Source organism: Eurosta solidaginis, chromosome 1 (assembly GCF_040869045.1).
Source record: "Eurosta solidaginis isolate ZX-2024a chromosome 1, ASM4086904v1, whole genome shotgun sequence".
Lineage (NCBI taxonomy): Eukaryota > Metazoa > Arthropoda > Insecta > Diptera > Tephritidae > Eurosta > Eurosta solidaginis.
Genome location: NC_090319.1, coordinates 270,193,195 through 270,210,703, shown reverse-complemented (window position 1 = coordinate 270,210,703; position 17,509 = coordinate 270,193,195). Strand labels below are relative to the sequence as shown.

General features: G+C 39.2%; 1 protein-coding gene across 2 annotated transcripts in view; it reads left to right on the top strand.

Annotated features, from left to right (window-relative positions):
* gukh (GUK-holder) overlaps positions 1–17,509 on the top strand; it is a 364,151-nt gene that overhangs the window by 307,084 nt on the left and 39,558 nt on the right. For both annotated transcript variants that reach the window (XM_067760725.1, XM_067760726.1), the window contains exon 5: positions 10,072–13,505. In XM_067760725.1, coding sequence (XP_067616826.1) covers positions 10,072–13,505 — 3,434 coding nt within the window. The remainder of the gene's footprint in view (positions 1–10,071; positions 13,506–17,509) is intronic.

The window sequence follows — 17,509 nt, the reverse complement described above, 5'->3', positions numbered from 1 at the left end:
ATTTGAACCTCCTAAAAGCTATACCAATTGTTTTTACAACCAGACCGAAATGTTTATAAAATCAAGAATATTTGGAATCCCTATTTCTTCTGAAGTATCTTAGATGTGTTCTGGTAAGATCTGTGTATGTACACAGAAATTTCTCAAGACTATCTGTAGTAGTTACGTCTCCATAACTTCTGCTGTGTTTATTATTCGGAACGCTCATCGTTTTCGCATGCGTTCCTTAAGTTCAATGAGCGGTAAATACCGCTTTAAATTTTATGGGTGCCTGCAATAGTAGACTCCCTGTCTATCTTTGATTGTCGTCTGACCATGTAGCTCTTGATATTCAGAAAACTTACCACAAGCTTGTTGAGCTTTTTTTACATTTTTGAACATTTCGAATTTTTCCTCTTGGCTGCTTCCAGGTGTGTGCCTTCTTCGACGCTGATTATTTCCTCCTTTCCTTCCGCTGAGCACCTACGTACCAGCTCATCAGCCATCGCACTTCCTTCGCCACCCCAATAACCCAGAACCTTGATAATGGATATATCTAAAATATCGGTTAACGCAGCTAACCGTTATTTGCATACACCAACTAGTGTAGTTACCCAACAAACATTTATGTTAGAGAGCGATTAGAAAACGAATCAAGTTCGAATGTATTTCTCGAAGGTTGAATACCATTTGCAAAACTGTCGAGAATTATGGCTTTTTCGACAAAAAGGGGACTTTGTTCTCGGTATCGAGAAAAGAGTTAGAATTCTAGTCAGATTCTAACGTCAATTTCTAGTTTGTGAATTTTCCATTGAAGGGCAAGTAAATGTAATGATGTATTTCAAATAAATTCAATTTACATTGTTTTATTATATCAAAAACTTTCAATGGGTTATAAGCTTATATAATTGATAGGAATATATTTCAAAGGCTTCTTAAAATAATTCAAAGCCTAACCTTAACGAAATCTTCGCTGTCACTTATTCCTTCAGCACGTTTTTCTCATGATGGCAGTCCAATAGCATACCAACATTTTGATTTAGATTTGTGTTCGACTTATGGCAATAAAAGTGTTTTGGAAAGAGTAACAAAAAAATACCATAGAGTTATTGCAAACTTTGTTGAAGTTAGACCTTTAGGAAAAGTGGGCGTGCTCTTTAACTGATTTTGATTATCTTCACTCAGTCTATAAAATTTAGCAAGGGTGTCTCTGTGGCTATGCCAAATTCAATGTTATATCTTTAACAGGTTTTGATTCACGGCTTGTTAAACTTCCAAATATTCTTCTTCTAAATGTGGGTGGTGCCACGCCCACATTCCAACATTTCTTTGAATTTATATTTTTCGTCATAAAACCAATCCACCTTCCAAATTTCATTAGCTTAGCGACATTCGTTTTTGAATAAACTCATTTTTCTATTTTTCTAAATTTTCGATAAGTGGACGTGGTTATCGTTCGATTTCGCTCATTTTCAACACCAATCTATTCTGGGTCCAGATAATCCCGTATTGGTGCAGATATCTCAATATTTGCTTAAGTTATCGTGTTAACGGACGGACAGGCTCACGGACGGACGGAAGGACATGGCTTAATCAAATTTGCTTTCGATACTGATGATTTTAATATATGGAAGTCTATATCTACCTCGATTCCTTTATAACAGTACAGCCAACCGTTTTCTAATCAAAGTTATAATACCCTGTGTACAAGTACAGCTGGGTATAATTACAATATTTCTCTAACGCAAGAAATTGTGTTTGCTGGGTAGTGGACTTTAAATGTTAGGCAATGCGCTAAGTATCCTATACGTCATATATGCTATGTTTCAATGAAGTTTTAATATTGGAAACAATGGCAACAGCTCAAGACTTTATGAGACTTTTGTGAACTGACTTAGTGGATGGATTAAATGTTAAAGACAATTTAAATACAAACAATTTAGTTTGACCATGACTATGGCAAATATTTATCTCCGCTTCATGCGATCGAGTGATCTTCATACTCATAACTTTGATTCCAATATATATTGAGAGCTACATATGTATGCTCACACAATTTTATTACACAATTTCTTGTTACATACTTAAATATGTAAGTAAGAGCATTAATTTCGTATATAATAAACCAACACACCAATCACCTTGACCTTAACGAATTGTGCATTCACATATTTCATAAAAGTTGTCATATTTGTCCAAAAAGCGACATATTTATGATCTATTTTAATTATTTAACAAATGTACTTTAAGTTCTCATGTTGATATGCTTATACAACTTTTTAATTTACTTAAGTGCTCTTATCATAAAACGAAATTGGGAGTGTAAAAGCCTCATTATTTCAAATCTAATCAAATGTCGATGTGAATCTGTGATTCTTTCAAAGCAGCAACAATGCAATGCGATGTTCTTTTCTGCATCAACTAAAAACAATAAAGTTACGTGTAAAAGACCCGTCACATAAGCAGTTTTTCATATATGTAGATGCGTTGTACTCAATCTTATGCATTATTAGTAGATTACACATATTTTTATGGAGAAAATAGATTGAGCGACACTGGCGCCATCTGAAATGAAAAAGTAGCCAACTTGCATCTTTTGCTGCAACCCTGCAAAAACTGCGAGTACTCCATGTATGCATGTTTGGAGTACTCGCTATGGACCAACCGAGTGCTCCAAAATTAACCACAATTCATACAAAATATATGGTGAAATTAACATTGCGATGTCCTAGGACTGGACCATATACTCCAGTTCCTTATTACATCAAAGTAATCCATGGAGTACCCACAGTCCAATAACCATCGTGTAGTGATTACAATCGTTAAAAACGAGCAATGATCGGCTTACAATATGTTCGTGTAGAAACATGAGTTCATTGTAAATTTTACCAAGTAGCGCAACTAACAGCTGATCGGTGAAAATTCGCACATTCACACGAACAGTTCTCGACTCAGTTTCAAAACAAAACTTTAGATTATTTAACTCAAATTTTAAAGTGAGATAATCTTTACGAATTTATGTACATAGAATATATAAGGCATTTTTGTTGTTATTAAAACAGTAGTTTTATTTTTAATAAAGCTTTTATCAATTTTTTTTTTTAATTTTGAAAAAACTCCGAACACCATTCCTTCATTTTATGACATTCGACTGCCTAGTCCACTGCCTTCCACTCTATTCGCAACATAACCACTGTTTAAGTTGCCAAACTATATAGTAAACAATGCATGAGTTGGACCATTGTTGCATTAGAGTGGAGTATAATGGTAAGTACTCCAGTGGACCACATGATGCAACGATTTTGGCAGGGAAGCAAAGCATAAGAAGACGAATTTGGCATTTGCTTTGTCTAAGGGTGCTGACACACTTTGCAAGTGAAATTATTTTTACCACTCGTTGGTAACATTTCTAACATTTTTCGCAAATAAAAACTGCAATATAACAAATGAATACGACACAAAATATGTTACCAAGTATTTTTGTTGTATAGAGAAAATGTTTATAACAGTGCTTCGCGAAATTTTGTATGTGAATGGGCAAGGCGAAATAAACTTAAATTGCCAAGTCTGAAGTTCCTTCATATTTATAAACGCAACATCTTGGTTGATTGTAGCGATGTTACTGGAATGCACAAGCTTGTGTTAAACGCGTCTATATGAAAAATTTAATTGTGCCGCGGCCTTAAATGCTGTAGTGACATCGCCAACGACAATAAATTCACTCCCCTTTTACACCGAAAATATTTAGTTCGTAACATGTAAATGATTTTTGATGCCTTTCATAAATGATAAAGTTTTACAAGTAGGCAAGTGAGAATTCAATGAACTACTAGGGCAATCAGTTTCGATGCGTTTTAACGATTAAATGATTTCGGGATGGGACTTAGTTAATTATGATAGCAAATGCTCGAAGTTTTGCCGAATGTACATACAGAAAAAGAATAAAAAATCAGAGTCAGGGACGTTAAATTGTTATGAAATTTAGTCTGCTGAGAGCAATTGTTGAAAAAAAAGTAGGAAGAGGTATAACAGGGCAAAAAGCGAAAATATTTTAAATTAGAAGGGTAGCACTTAGGGCCGGATTAACAGGTAGGCAGAATAGGCAGTAAATACAAAATTAAAAAGACTTCCAAAAATTTCTTACAGACATAAAATTCTAGAGAGTTAAAAACAATATAATCAGAACTGAAAATAAATTTTACTCAAAGAAATAAACCTCAATTGACCACATTCAAAAGGCGACGACCGACAAACTAGACAAGGTTCCTAAAAAGGACATTTCCGACTCATTTGACAAATTGTTTGAGCGTGCAACGAAGTGTATCGAAGTGAAAGGAGATTATATTGAATAATAAAAAGAGGTTTATAACTTTTCTTCAGTTGGAAGTCTAGCGAATCAAACTTTAAAGTTTCTTACTGAAGACTGTGGTTGAGATATTCAAAATTGTAGAGGACAATAATATAACAACGCATTAAACATGTCCAGGAAGTATAAAAGTGTGCAAGCAAGAATATTGAGTTTGAATGAGAATGCGATCTTCGTTCCCTGTTCCGGGCATTCCCTTAATTTGGTTGGAGAGCATGCTGTGAAGTGCTGTTTTTATGTAGTAGATTTATTCGGCATTAGCAGACATTATATAATTTTTTTCCGCTGAGGGGAAATGGAAAAGTTTTAGTCAACGCAACTGAATAGCTGGATCTTCAGAGGACTTACAAGTAGGGAATATGTTAACAGAATTTTGACGTCAATATGAAATGTTTGACGGCCTGGAACAATGTCATGAAATCACGGAAGAGTATCTTTAAGGATTATAATACGAAAGCCAGGAATCGATGGTACACGAGACCCAACATTTATCTATGTAAACGAAGCGTTAAGGGGTTGGTTCATTGAACAGATAATGGTGGCCGGGGTAAAAATATAAAGCGGCAGAGGTTTTATGCAGCGGTGCTTAAAAAAATCAGAGCTTATAAAAATTAATTGATGGGTAAAAATAAATATGTGGCTTCTCAAAACTTTATTTTTAACAGCTCTGCCTGACCCTGGACGCGTTTAGAGAAACATGAAATAGCGGTATGATCAAACCCGACAAACATGGTTCCGACTTTCTCTATCTATCCACCTGCCTCTCCTCTGGCTAACCCTTTTATTCTCTCTTATTTCCTCTCCACTCTGCATTTTCCAGTTTACCTTACCCATTCAACTTTCCTATTCCTTTCGTTGTTCCGTAAATCTTCCCAATTTTCCTCTTACTCTTCCTGCTCTTGCTCTCAACCAAGTCTATCTATCACTAATACTCTTAATCTTATGCTTATATTATTCTTACTCTTAATTTAAACCTTTTCCACTTTCTCTCAAACCATTGCCCTTTTTCTTACTTTGACACTCACTCTCCATCTTTCTCTTGATCTCTTTACTTTCCCACTACCCTCCAACTTACTCTACTTTCTATGTTCGAAAGAAAAATTAAGATACCCACATTCTTCATTAGGTCGGCAGTATACCAAGTATTAGCTATATGGAATATATCGAAGATAAAGCAAATTACACTTTTTCTCGGAAACGGGCGTGGTCAGGACACAATAAATCCAGCCAGGTGATCTCAGTAGTATAACAACACACATTTTACGGCCGTCATAATCCGGTCATGAATTTAAAAACCGTTTAAATGGTAAAGCGCCAATAAAATAAGTAAGAAGAGAACATTTTTTTGCTACTATTTTGCTACTTTTTTAGTACTTTAGGAAAGCAATGTTTGGAAAAGAGTCATGACCGGATTATGAGGGCCGTCAATTTTTTGTTATTGTACTACTGAGATCACCTGCCTGGTTTTATTACGTCATGACCACGCCCGTTTCCGAGAAAAAGTGTAATTCGCTTTATCTTTGAAATATTCCATATAACCAATACTTGGTATACTGCCTTCCTAATAAAGAATGTGGGTATCTTCATTTTTCTTTCGAACATAAGTCATTTACAAAGGCGCCAAATTCGTGTATAAGGAATTCAAATTAGATCTTTTTTGGCATAAATAGAAAGACCACATCCAAATTAGTCCAAGATACTGCTTTTCAATTTAAAATAGCATATGTTCGAAAGTTACAAAGAAGTAAAGTTCAATATATCAGTTTTGAACGCATACTAGTCCCTAAATTTTGGAGGTGTCTTGATTTAAGTCCCCGATTGTCGGAACCGACCAAATCGGACCACAATAGCGAGTTTCTGTTTTTGTCATATCTTTCTCAGTTTCACAGATAAAAGCTTCAAATTTCACCAGATGCTCTAGTATGTGGCACATATTTTTGTCCGATCCGAAATCGTAGAGATCGGTCGTATAGAGTATATATCCCATACAACCGAATGTTCAGATAATAAGCTTTTCGTATTGTCTGCCCTATTCTGACAGCTGCAAACTTCAAATTTCACTAAATGCTTAATTATACGGCATTTGGCGTTGTCTGGAAGAGTCATAGAGATAGGTTGTATATATAGTATAAATCCCATTCAATCATTTGTTCAGATAAGCTTTTCGTAATTTCTTCTTGATTTTAACAGCCAGAAGCGTCAAATCTCACAGGGACACAGCGGAAGATAGTCCCGTCATTACTCGTTTTTTTTTTGTTATGGAACAAAATTGTAATCTGCTTAAAACTATGTTCCACGAAAATGTCTACTACATGCTATATAAAAACAAAAAAACTTGTAATGATAAAAACAACTTCGAACTGCAAATGAAATGAAAACAAATGTAAAAATACATAATACACCAAATTAATCTGTGAACTTTGTTGTTAATTAATTTTTGAAAACAAATGAAAATGAAAATGTTTGGCGTCTGTTCTTGTACGTAAGCTCTCGTGTATAAATTGTTTCCTTTTTTGTAAATGCATTTACTACGTATGTATAATAATGGCGTTGTTGTTATTGCTTTTGTCGTTGACGATTCTCCATATTTTGTTTTGTCTTTGTACTTTTTTTTTTGATAATCATTCGAGGGAAGATGTTATTGCATTTGTCAGCTGCAATTCCAGACAAATTTTCTCGATAAGAATGCTATTTAAAAATGTATTAAGTAAATTGGGATTGTAATAACAACAGCAACAAATTTATTGACAAAATCCAAATAGGAAAAATAACGAAACAAACCCGAAATATAAAAACTATATATGTATTTTAAGCAATGAAGAAAGAAAGAATGAAAAGATAATTTAAGAAATGAATACAAATTAAGATCACAATAATTTCATCGGTTGAAAGGTACATTTTAGTTTATCCTTGAATTGACCCTTAAGTATTTGCAGAATTAAGCAAAGCACACGTTTTACACTTACATAATTTAAAGAGCCTTTGGAATACTGTCGAGAGGGATTCTTAATATAAAATAATCTGTGTTTCAATTAAATAAATTAGTTTTACTTAAATGTCCAAATGTCGCCATTTTAACTATACATTTGGGCATTTCCATTATAAAGAGTGCGACCTTTGCGATGCATTCATTGGATAGTGATCGCTTGGGCGCTGCGGTGTTAGCTTGTTAAGGTTAGGTTGTGAAGGAGATATTTTTGCCAATTGTGAGTACCATCCCTAAATACCGGTTTGCGGCACATTCGTCCAACTAGATTACTTCCTAGTAGTCCTCAAGTAGGAGCGAAAAATACACATTCCCAACCACTTTCAGACTGTCGAAAACCCGTGCGCCCAGAAATCTTAGTCTCGACGGCATGCAGCGTAACAATTCAGGAACGTTACATCTAGACCCACAAGAACTAAACAAGGTGTACTACAGAGTGGTGTCCTATCCCCGCTTTTGTTTAATTTCTATATATCGAAGCAGTCTTCGCCAGCTGAAGGAGTTGCTATTGTATCCTATGCCGATGACTGTACGACAATGGCAACAGGTACCGGCCCACCCATTGATGAGCTATACAATAAAATAAACAACCACATACATACCTCCCTAGTCTCTCCAGTTTCTTCGCTTCGCGAAACCTGACATTGTCACCAACCAAATCCTCGGCGACCTTTTTCACAACATGGACAAAACAGATGTCGACCATATTCAAATGTCCACGTTGATGGCACAACGTTACCGACTGTCTTACATCTAAAAATACTTGGTGATAAAAAACACTCATTACCGCTTACAAAGCAATTCGCCGGCCGCTCGAATGCTACACGTCCCCAATATGGTCACCCAGCCTGACGGATACACACTGCAAGAAACTACAGGCCTATCAAAACACCGCTTTCAGAACTGTTACGGGTTGTCTTCGTATGTCCCGAATGCACCATCTACAGAGTGAGGTGAGAGTACTCCCCATAAGGAGAGAAATGAAATGGTGAACAAATCGTTTCTGCTGAATACCCAGAAACCTGAGCATCCCAAAAGACATCTGATTGAAGAGGCCCCGTCTCCCAGGGACTTAAGAAGTCAGAAAAACACAAAGAGGTCCTGGTAGTGATATATCCAAAAGGCCGTTGGCCCTCTATGCCAGAATTTGTCCGGTGGACCCCGTTCTTAAGGCAAATACCCTAAACTCGCAGTAGAGGAAAGCTACCTCCCCAGGGATACGCGCGTCACTTTAGCTCAAATTCGATCTGCCCCCGAATCCCAACCTTCGCTAGCTCTAAACTCCATCGCCAAAAAATCTAAAATACATAACCAACCCCGTCATACATTATGTATGTCCTGCTTGTAACGTGTCCCCACATGACGCCAATCATCTTTTGAATTACAATGTGGAACCAACGCCTCTAACACCCCTTTCTCTCTGGTTCACCCCTGTTGAAACTGCAAGTTTCCTCAGATTCCCGCTAGAGGATATTAATGCCAATTTGTTAGTTGTAGTGGATGAGGCTAAGCACAGCTACAAAAACAACAAATCTGAGTTGTATGGTTTGTAGTCCTGGCCATGGGCAAAGAAAGTGATGAATCGACTTCTCTTTATCCTCATCCTGACGGCTTCTACAGATGGAGCTAGTTGGTATGCGCCATCGTCCGAGCATCGGTACAAAAGCGTAGTGTCCTGTGATGGCACCCGTGAATAAGCTCACTGCATATTTGTTTAACTTGAGAAGGAAGCTGGTTCCTTTCCGAACCAAATATGGCCATAAGGAACTTGAGATATCTCTAATGCAAGACTCTCCTAGTCATAAAGCACCAGAACTTGTAGAAGCATCAAGTGAAGGATTACGCTTAACACTTCCTAAGGTGCGCTGCTCACTGCGCCTGACATTCTTAGGCGTGCTAGCAGTTGCACCTTCCCAACCCTATGTTGATTGTTTCGTCTAACGCCGTGCACCACACAACAGTTCCTTCCACCTATTAGTATCTGTCGAATGACTGTGTTGTACGTGCCATGGATTATATGCGCTGAAGTTTAACTATTCTACAGCTCTTATTATCGTATTACTGTTACATCTTATCGAATGTATTTTGTTCGTCCCTTATCATTCTGGCCATATCACTGAGACTGGCAGCTACAGCTTTATCATAACCTTCTGGGAGTGTATTTGTCGCTACAGAGCCTTGAGTTCCATGTCGCGCATATGGGCTCTGTTTTGGCATTATAACAGGCACCTTCGTTGTCGAGGGAGCCTTTCAGGGTGTACTCATTGCAAGTTAGAGGTTTCTCGAAACGGTCTTATGACGTATGCTTTCAACTAGTGATGTAACCCATCTTCAATTTCGACGCGTCGGAACTTCACGAGACGGTTTTTTTTAAACCGACGATCTTAAATTGAGAGTATGGGAGTTCTAAAGGTCTGAGGTCACATAAGAAAATGTGGGACAAATTTTAATATATTTTCACCTTCCAAAGGCCTTTCTTACTACCAAGTGTAGGGTATTTTTAATTTAGAATGATTTTCCCATAAAAAAACATAAGTACATGCATACAAACATACATACATACATAGTACAAACTGTAATACTGAAATCTTTCATCATCATCATCGTAATCACGCTGAGCTCTTTTCTTACAAAGCAAAAAACTAACATAAACCAAACATTATTTTTTTCTTTTTCCACACATTTTTGGTTCATTTTTTGTTCGACGAATGAAAACAAAATTAAAAATTTTAAAATATAGTGACTCGACAGCAACAAGCGGTGAGATTAAAAATGCATTAGGCACCGCCGCCGCCACCAAAACTAATTCAGCCGACGACGGCGCCGAAGAAGATGCGCGACGTGGCGATAAATCGAAAAAATTTGGACGAAGCAAATCTAGCGATATCTTAAAAAAAGATGCTGTTGCCTTGCCATACGATAAGGGCAAGAACACTTTGACACGCCTAAATTCACTCAAACAATGGGGACGTAATCGTTTCAAATTTATGCAACGCACCGAAGCGACAGCGCCAACTACAAGCAGTGATAGTGGCGCGCATGATATGACAACAACAAGTAGCAGCAGTAACAGTTCGCAACAGCGAGAGAGCGCCGTAGGTGAGCGAATAACGGAAACGAGTAACAGTAATAATGGCGCAACGACTAGTAGTGGCACAACCAAAACAAATCAAACAACGCGCAGCAATGCAACAACAACAGGCGACATTGACGATGAATGTGTAGTGCATGAGTTGGTGAGCCAAAAGAACGAAGGACGATTTTCGCATGAACGAAAACCGTCATATTCGTCATCGGAGAAGAGCATGAGTGTGAGCAGCGGTGGACACCTTAAAGGTAAACTGCATCTCGCGACCTGTGGTAATGTGGTGAAGCTGCGTGATACATCATCGTTGAATCGTCAACGACGTATTGGTATTACGGATAACGGTGCATTGAGCGGGGGTAAAGAAGAACAACCGCATTCGTCGAGCGGTAACTGGAGTGCAAGCTCGGAATCAGGGCGTGCTTCCATTGGCAGCGAAATTACAATCCAACCCAAATCAAGCGCTTCAAATACATCGCTCAACGTATCGAGCTTTCATCCGGGTAGTGGACCGCCATCGTCAATGATGAGTCGGCGACGTTTCTTGAATACATCCGCCTCGAGTAGTGTTACAAGTGAGGGTACCGCCACACCTGACTTGCAAGTCGCCGATGGTTCCTACCCAAATCATTTGGATGATGAGACAAGTTCGGCTTATTCTTGCGACACAGAAGGCTATTACACATCATTTCACATGGATAGTGGTTTGCGCACGCTCAAAGAGGAAGACCCGCCAATGACACCGCTACAACACAATCAAATGCTACACACGAGCAACTACTCGTTTGGTAATCAATCCAATCAAACTGTGCTAACTGCCGAAAATGAGTATGAACTCTTCGGTAAGGGTTCCACTTCAACAACGACAAGTTCAGCGGGCACAGTGTGCACAACACTGCTCGTGAGTGGCGAACAAAGTAGCCTAAATAGTGGCGTAGGACCAGATGTGCCTGAACGCATAAGCTCATTGGGTAAGCTAAATAAGAATAATCACAGTAATAGTGAAAGCACCAGCACACTTGAACGCAGTTACTCTAGCAGCACTATAGGTAGCACAGTAGAACGCACTGGCACCATAAAACGTAATTTGAATGCAGCGGCGCTTAAATTGAATACAACCAACGGCGGTTGTGGTAACGAAGATATTGATGGCGTCAAAGGTAGCTTCGAAACGCCAGAATCGCAGGAAGATGAATTCGATTTTGAAAAACGTATACGACGACGTTCGGCGCAACCATTACCAGCAATGCTCGCAATGTCGGAGGTGGATGTGTCTGAAAGCTCCGACTTGGAAGGCGTGGAACGTATTGAGCGCATTAAACAGAAGACTGCCATCAATGTCAAGCGCATACCATCCATGTGTATTATAACGCCTACAACTAGCGACGACGAGAACCAAAGCAAAGATGGCTGTGGTGATAACGATGTGGACGACGATGAAGCTTACGATCCAGACCGTACTTTAACGCCACAAAGCTCGCCATGTTCTACAAAAGCTATGTGCTCAGCTGAAACAACCCTTAAAGTAGAAGGGAATGAAGTTACTAGTTACTGCACTGTGAGTGTAGACGAAGCGTCGAAAGTGGCTGAACCACCACTTACGCCCACAAAAGCAGCTAGCAAGGACCACAATTTAAATGTGCTCAAACGTAATTCGAATTATGCAATGAATATGTTCGAAAAGCTCAAAGTAGCTTTGCCTAGTATAAAACGCTCACCGACTAAAAGCTTGCAACAGCACGTAGTCGAAGATGATGATGAGCTGTACGATACGGCGGGTGAGTATGTCACTATTGCAGATATAAGCAACAACAATCGACACAATCAACTACCTACACCAAAGGCGGTGGGTGCTAGCTGCCTTGGAATTTATTATTCCAATGACATAGTTCGACGCAAGCTCGACATTGCTGCGCCCGTTTCCACTTCCGGTAATGCAACAACGGCTACGAAGAAGGAGTCTACTACGTCGGCTAGTGCAACACGAAGGCGTGAAGCCCCCACATCCTCTACAACCGAGTATGTCTCTTTGAATGAGCTGCCACAGCATTTGCGTAAAGTGGGCGATAGCATCTATAGCAGTAGTGTGGCTTTAAGTTCAACAGCCAACAATGAAATTACAGCCCACGATGTTGTTTCGACACAAGAAACTGTAGACAACAAAACTGGTGCAAACTGCGCAGAATCCACACAACAAAGCAAAAAAGCATTTGCTGTACACGTCGAGACGACCGCCGTACCCATGTATGCTGAAATTAGCGAAGTGCGAGAGCAACAGTCTTTAGTGTCTCCGCAAGCATTGCAAAATAAGGGTGCTCGCGTGCGTCTAAATTCGCAAGGAAAAATAATTTACGATTCGGATAGTCTGAAGCGACGCAAAGGTGCGCATACAACATTCGCACCTGGACCGTATGTAAAAGAAACTGAAAGTGCACTCGGTTCGTCGGCTGAAATTACAAGTGCCAGAGCACCAACAACAGACGTAGAACGCTCGGTGGTGCAGCAAGTGCAAGCACAAACTCAAACGCAGTCACAATTGTGTAGTGAAAGTGTTAATATAACGAAAGCGAATAATTCGTTATTGAGTAAAACAACAACACTGCCAACAACAACTGCTGCCAAATTACTTGTACTTAATGGTGGTGTAGCGGCCACACGTAAAATTGCGAATGTGCGTCCTATTGTGGCAGCATCACCTTTAACGCTAGCCAGACAGCAACAGCGGGAGCAGCAGCAACAGCAATCGTTACAACAACAACATTTTCGTGTTGGGCATTCAACCAATTCACCAACAAATATGTCTTTGTCGTCTGGCTTGTATGAGGAACCGCATACGGTCGCACAAATGGTCAGCAGCTATCAGGATAACAAAAATCTTTTAGCTAACAATACGACTCCATTCTTCCAAACTCAAAATATCATTACTGCTGCAACACCTTTGGCTGCGACAGCTGCGAAACCGGCGCTTTTAATGATGCCCTCACCATCCGCAAAGTCCACTTCGTCCACGGGCTCCACAATATCGTCGAGTGCATCAACGAACACCAGTACTAGTGGCACATCGAGTGCATCCTCCAATAAGGAAGAAGGTAAGCAAATTATGTATGATAATAATTGTAAAAATCTTACTAAAGCCCAAAATGCTTTTGCACCCACCCAAAAAACAAACAATCCAACAACAACAGACAGTATTCGTACCGTGCAAGATGTAACGCAGAAAATAAGCGAAAGTTTAGTAGATTTTCCCTTAACAGAAGCATACAGTGTACCTGGTGCAAATTCAGCTTCACATAGTCAACCCTTAGTAGCACAAACACCCAACCACTATGATGTACCCAAGATTACGGTGGTGGAATATTACGAATCAATGACATCCCCCACGACACCCAAACTGCTAAAGGAAATGATGCTCCCACCACCACCACCATTACCGCCCAGAGGAAGGGCACCACAACATATTCGTAACGGCATAACAGATACTTGTAATGCGTTGCCGTCTGTTGATGTGACGTCCTCGCAAGCAAAAAGTAGGCACACGCCTCTGCTGCTGCCAATACAGCGTGGTTGTAATTCCTCAGCCACAAGTGGGGTGGGTGGTAATGATGACGTTTGTTTCGTTGGCGTAACGAATGTGAATAGTAAAGTAATATCGATTTCTACAACTGTTGACCGAATTACTGCAACAAGGCAGTTTTCCATTTCGACTGAAACGCCACCAGCACCTCCACCTCTGCCCTCGCCCACATGTACGAGTCTAATTGCACAGTCAGCAATGGCACTGTCATTGAATGCCACTTCTACAACTACCTTTATGACAACATCCACTTTGCGTCAAACTTCCAACTCTATCACGAGCTCTCCTTCCATTAACAGATCCACCCCTACCCCTTCTATGCAAAGCCGTCCTCTAAAACGCAATAACAGCTATCGTCTTGCCAACGATGAAGTTAAGTTGGAAATGAACAAAGAGAATCTGCTCATTTATGCTGAAGACAATAGTTCGCTTAAGCTAACAAAAGATACTTTCCTCCCACTCACCACCACCACTGCAACATCACAGCATAACAACAAAATTCAACCAAATACACAAACCAGTACCACACAGAGTATTAATTCCCATACACTACCGCATTCATCAGGTGCCATGAAGAACAGTAAAAATTCCAACAATTTGCATTCGAAATTGCCAGACAATGAGGGCGGCGTCGAAAAGGCCAATGGCCAGCGTAAAATTACGAAATCTTTTGAACGTTTAGAGGATGAGTTTTCATTGTCCACCACCTCAATTGATTCTTCGTATTTACGTAATAAATCATTGGAGGATTTCGATGATTCACCATAAATTCTTGTATTAAATAATAATATTGGTGAACACAAAATGCAGCCAAAAGGTGGTGATGGTGAGGACTCCGATAATGAGAGTGAGTGGGAAAATGAATTGTCGCCTCCACCGGCGCATACCAAGTTTCATAAGTCGTTTGTGGAAAATGTCTTATTGAAACCATTTAAAGTGATAAGGCCAACTGATGAGAATGACTTGAGGCGTCGTAGAATTCTGCAAAAGTTCGAGGTAACCGAAATTTGGTAGATTAAAAGAACCTAAAATTTCGTTTTCGTCCGTTTCTTTAAGTTTTATCTATTTTATGTTATGATGCTTTGTTTTCATTATATTTGTTCCTTAATATATTTGAGCTGATTCTTACCAACTTGAAATATTTCTTTAGTTTTAAATTTATTGTCAATTTAGGCTTCATTATTAATATCCTCAAGCAACGCCCCCGCAGGCACTAAAAAATTTTTAAAATTTCGATGAATTAGTGGTTCAATATTTTTTCGACAGCTGAGTAGATCACTCTATCACGGCTGCCTTTCGAAAACGCCCCCCCCCCCCCCCCCTGAGACTATTTTTGAAAAACACCCTATTTTAAGATTTGTTTCAAACTCATATACAGCGTACTTCAACCGAGCTCCCATACTCTGCGTTTTTAAAACGGCAGCCAAGATCGGATCATATTCCACTCAGCTTTCAAAATTGCCTGGACCTCAATCTATGTATGACACACACATGCCCAATATTTAAACATATATTCATAGTCGATTAAGCTTTAAGTTTTAAATTGCAAGAAAAAAAAACGTACTCAAATTTGAATGTACATAAATCTTAAAACAATCCCCAAATTGTCCTGAAAACAGTACAAAATAAGGAGGCAAAAATCTAAAAATTACAATGAAAATGAGAAAGAATCCAAACAATCACGAAATAGTATAGAATTAATCTCCTACAAAATTATTCTGAAAACAATCACGAAAAGCACTCCCAAAATAATCAAGAAATAGTCTAGAAACGATTCGATAACAGTCCCGAAGTATTCCAGATATTTACACTAAACGATCCAAAAACAATCCTGAAATAACCTCAAAATCGTTCCAAAGTGATCCCAAAACAATTCTATAATGTTCCAGAGATAGATAAAAGTTTTTCGGATATAGTCAAGAAATAATCACAAACATGATAATCCTGAATGTAGCCAAAAAACAGCCCCAAAATAGACCCCAGTTGTTTCGAAAAAAAAAAATATCGAACTATTACCAAATAGTTCCGAATTCTTCACGATAATAATCCATATACTAGCAGACCCGGCAGACGTTGTTCTTCCCTAAATTTGGCCTATATGCATAAATTTTAATAAGCTTTTTCCGTCTAACTCTACCCTCCCCCCTCTTCACTTTTTCCTAATCCTTTTATCCACTCCTCCCTCCGTCTTTTTCGCTTCATCTATCTCCATCTTCGTCTCTTTCTATCTCTTTCTCAGTCTCCTCCTTCTCTCTTTTCTCTTCTCTCAAGGTCTTCTCATTCTTCTTCATCCCTTATTGCCTGTCCCAGAGAGTGGTACGTATTTTGTTCTAGTCCCAGTCCGTTTCCGGTCTACTTCCCGGAAAAAAGGGTCGTAAATACTAATACAGGCGAATTTATATACCAAATTTCAGGCAGATCGCATAGGACGTATGTAAATAGGCTTGTGGGTATTATTAATTCATGTCCTTATTTCGGCTTCGATTGCATATTTATCAGTTTTGCCAGGTTGATGCGACTAAATCGAATATCACAATGAAACTACACACGGGGTGCAAATTCAAAATCGGTTGAGTGGTTTAGGAGTCCATCGCGGACAAACATAGTGACACGTGATTTTTATATATAAAGGTAATGAAAATGTAACTGCTCCCAGGGGGTGTAAGACCCTCTACCCCCTTTTTAGTAAACAATTGGTTAAATTGACTAAGTCATCTATATTCGTTAAAACGTTCTTGGATGATAGAGGCACAAAAACGATTGAAAAGTAACTACAACCAGGGTAGCAGAATCCCCTCCCCCCCCCCCCCCCATCTCCTTTTTCAAAAATATATATCATAGAAAATAGCTAATGCACCATTATTACTGCCGTCGTGGAACCGTGTGTTTGTGGAGTAAAAACTATCTGTTTTGGAACCATCGCCCCTCGTGAGACCGCTGTTGCCTTACTTGAGGGTGGCATTCCAAATTTCTCGTTTTTAAAGAGCCTGCGATGATGGTTCCTGCGTCCACATCCGCCTTTCTACCCCGAGTGCTGATTTGTTTTCACTTCTCTTCTGGGCCGCTCAGCATTTTGGTGTTACATTATCTACAGTGATTTTTCCGACTATTTACCCGTTTCTCTGGAAACTTTTGGATAACGTATTAATTTACCTCACTAAAGATTCTGGTGCTCCATCCTTCAACATCTGTCAATAGTTTCGTTGGTCATTGCCTCTTTGTTCATTTTCCCGTCCTTGTCTTCACATCTAAACGTTTATTATCTGCTCTCTTTACCAATGGCCTTCATGCGCTAATAATCGCTCTGCTTTTTTTATTTTCCATACCTTCTTTCCAGCGCTATTAGGTTGGTGCGGACTGTTCCGGTAATAACTTGTACGGCTGGTCCTGATATATCGCGCTAAGCGCAGGCTACTCTCAAATATGCTGTAAAAGGCTTTCAACGATTACTCTTCCGAAGTGTGTTTGCTCACAGTTCGGAGCCGTACACAATTGTGGATAGACTGACGTCCATAAACA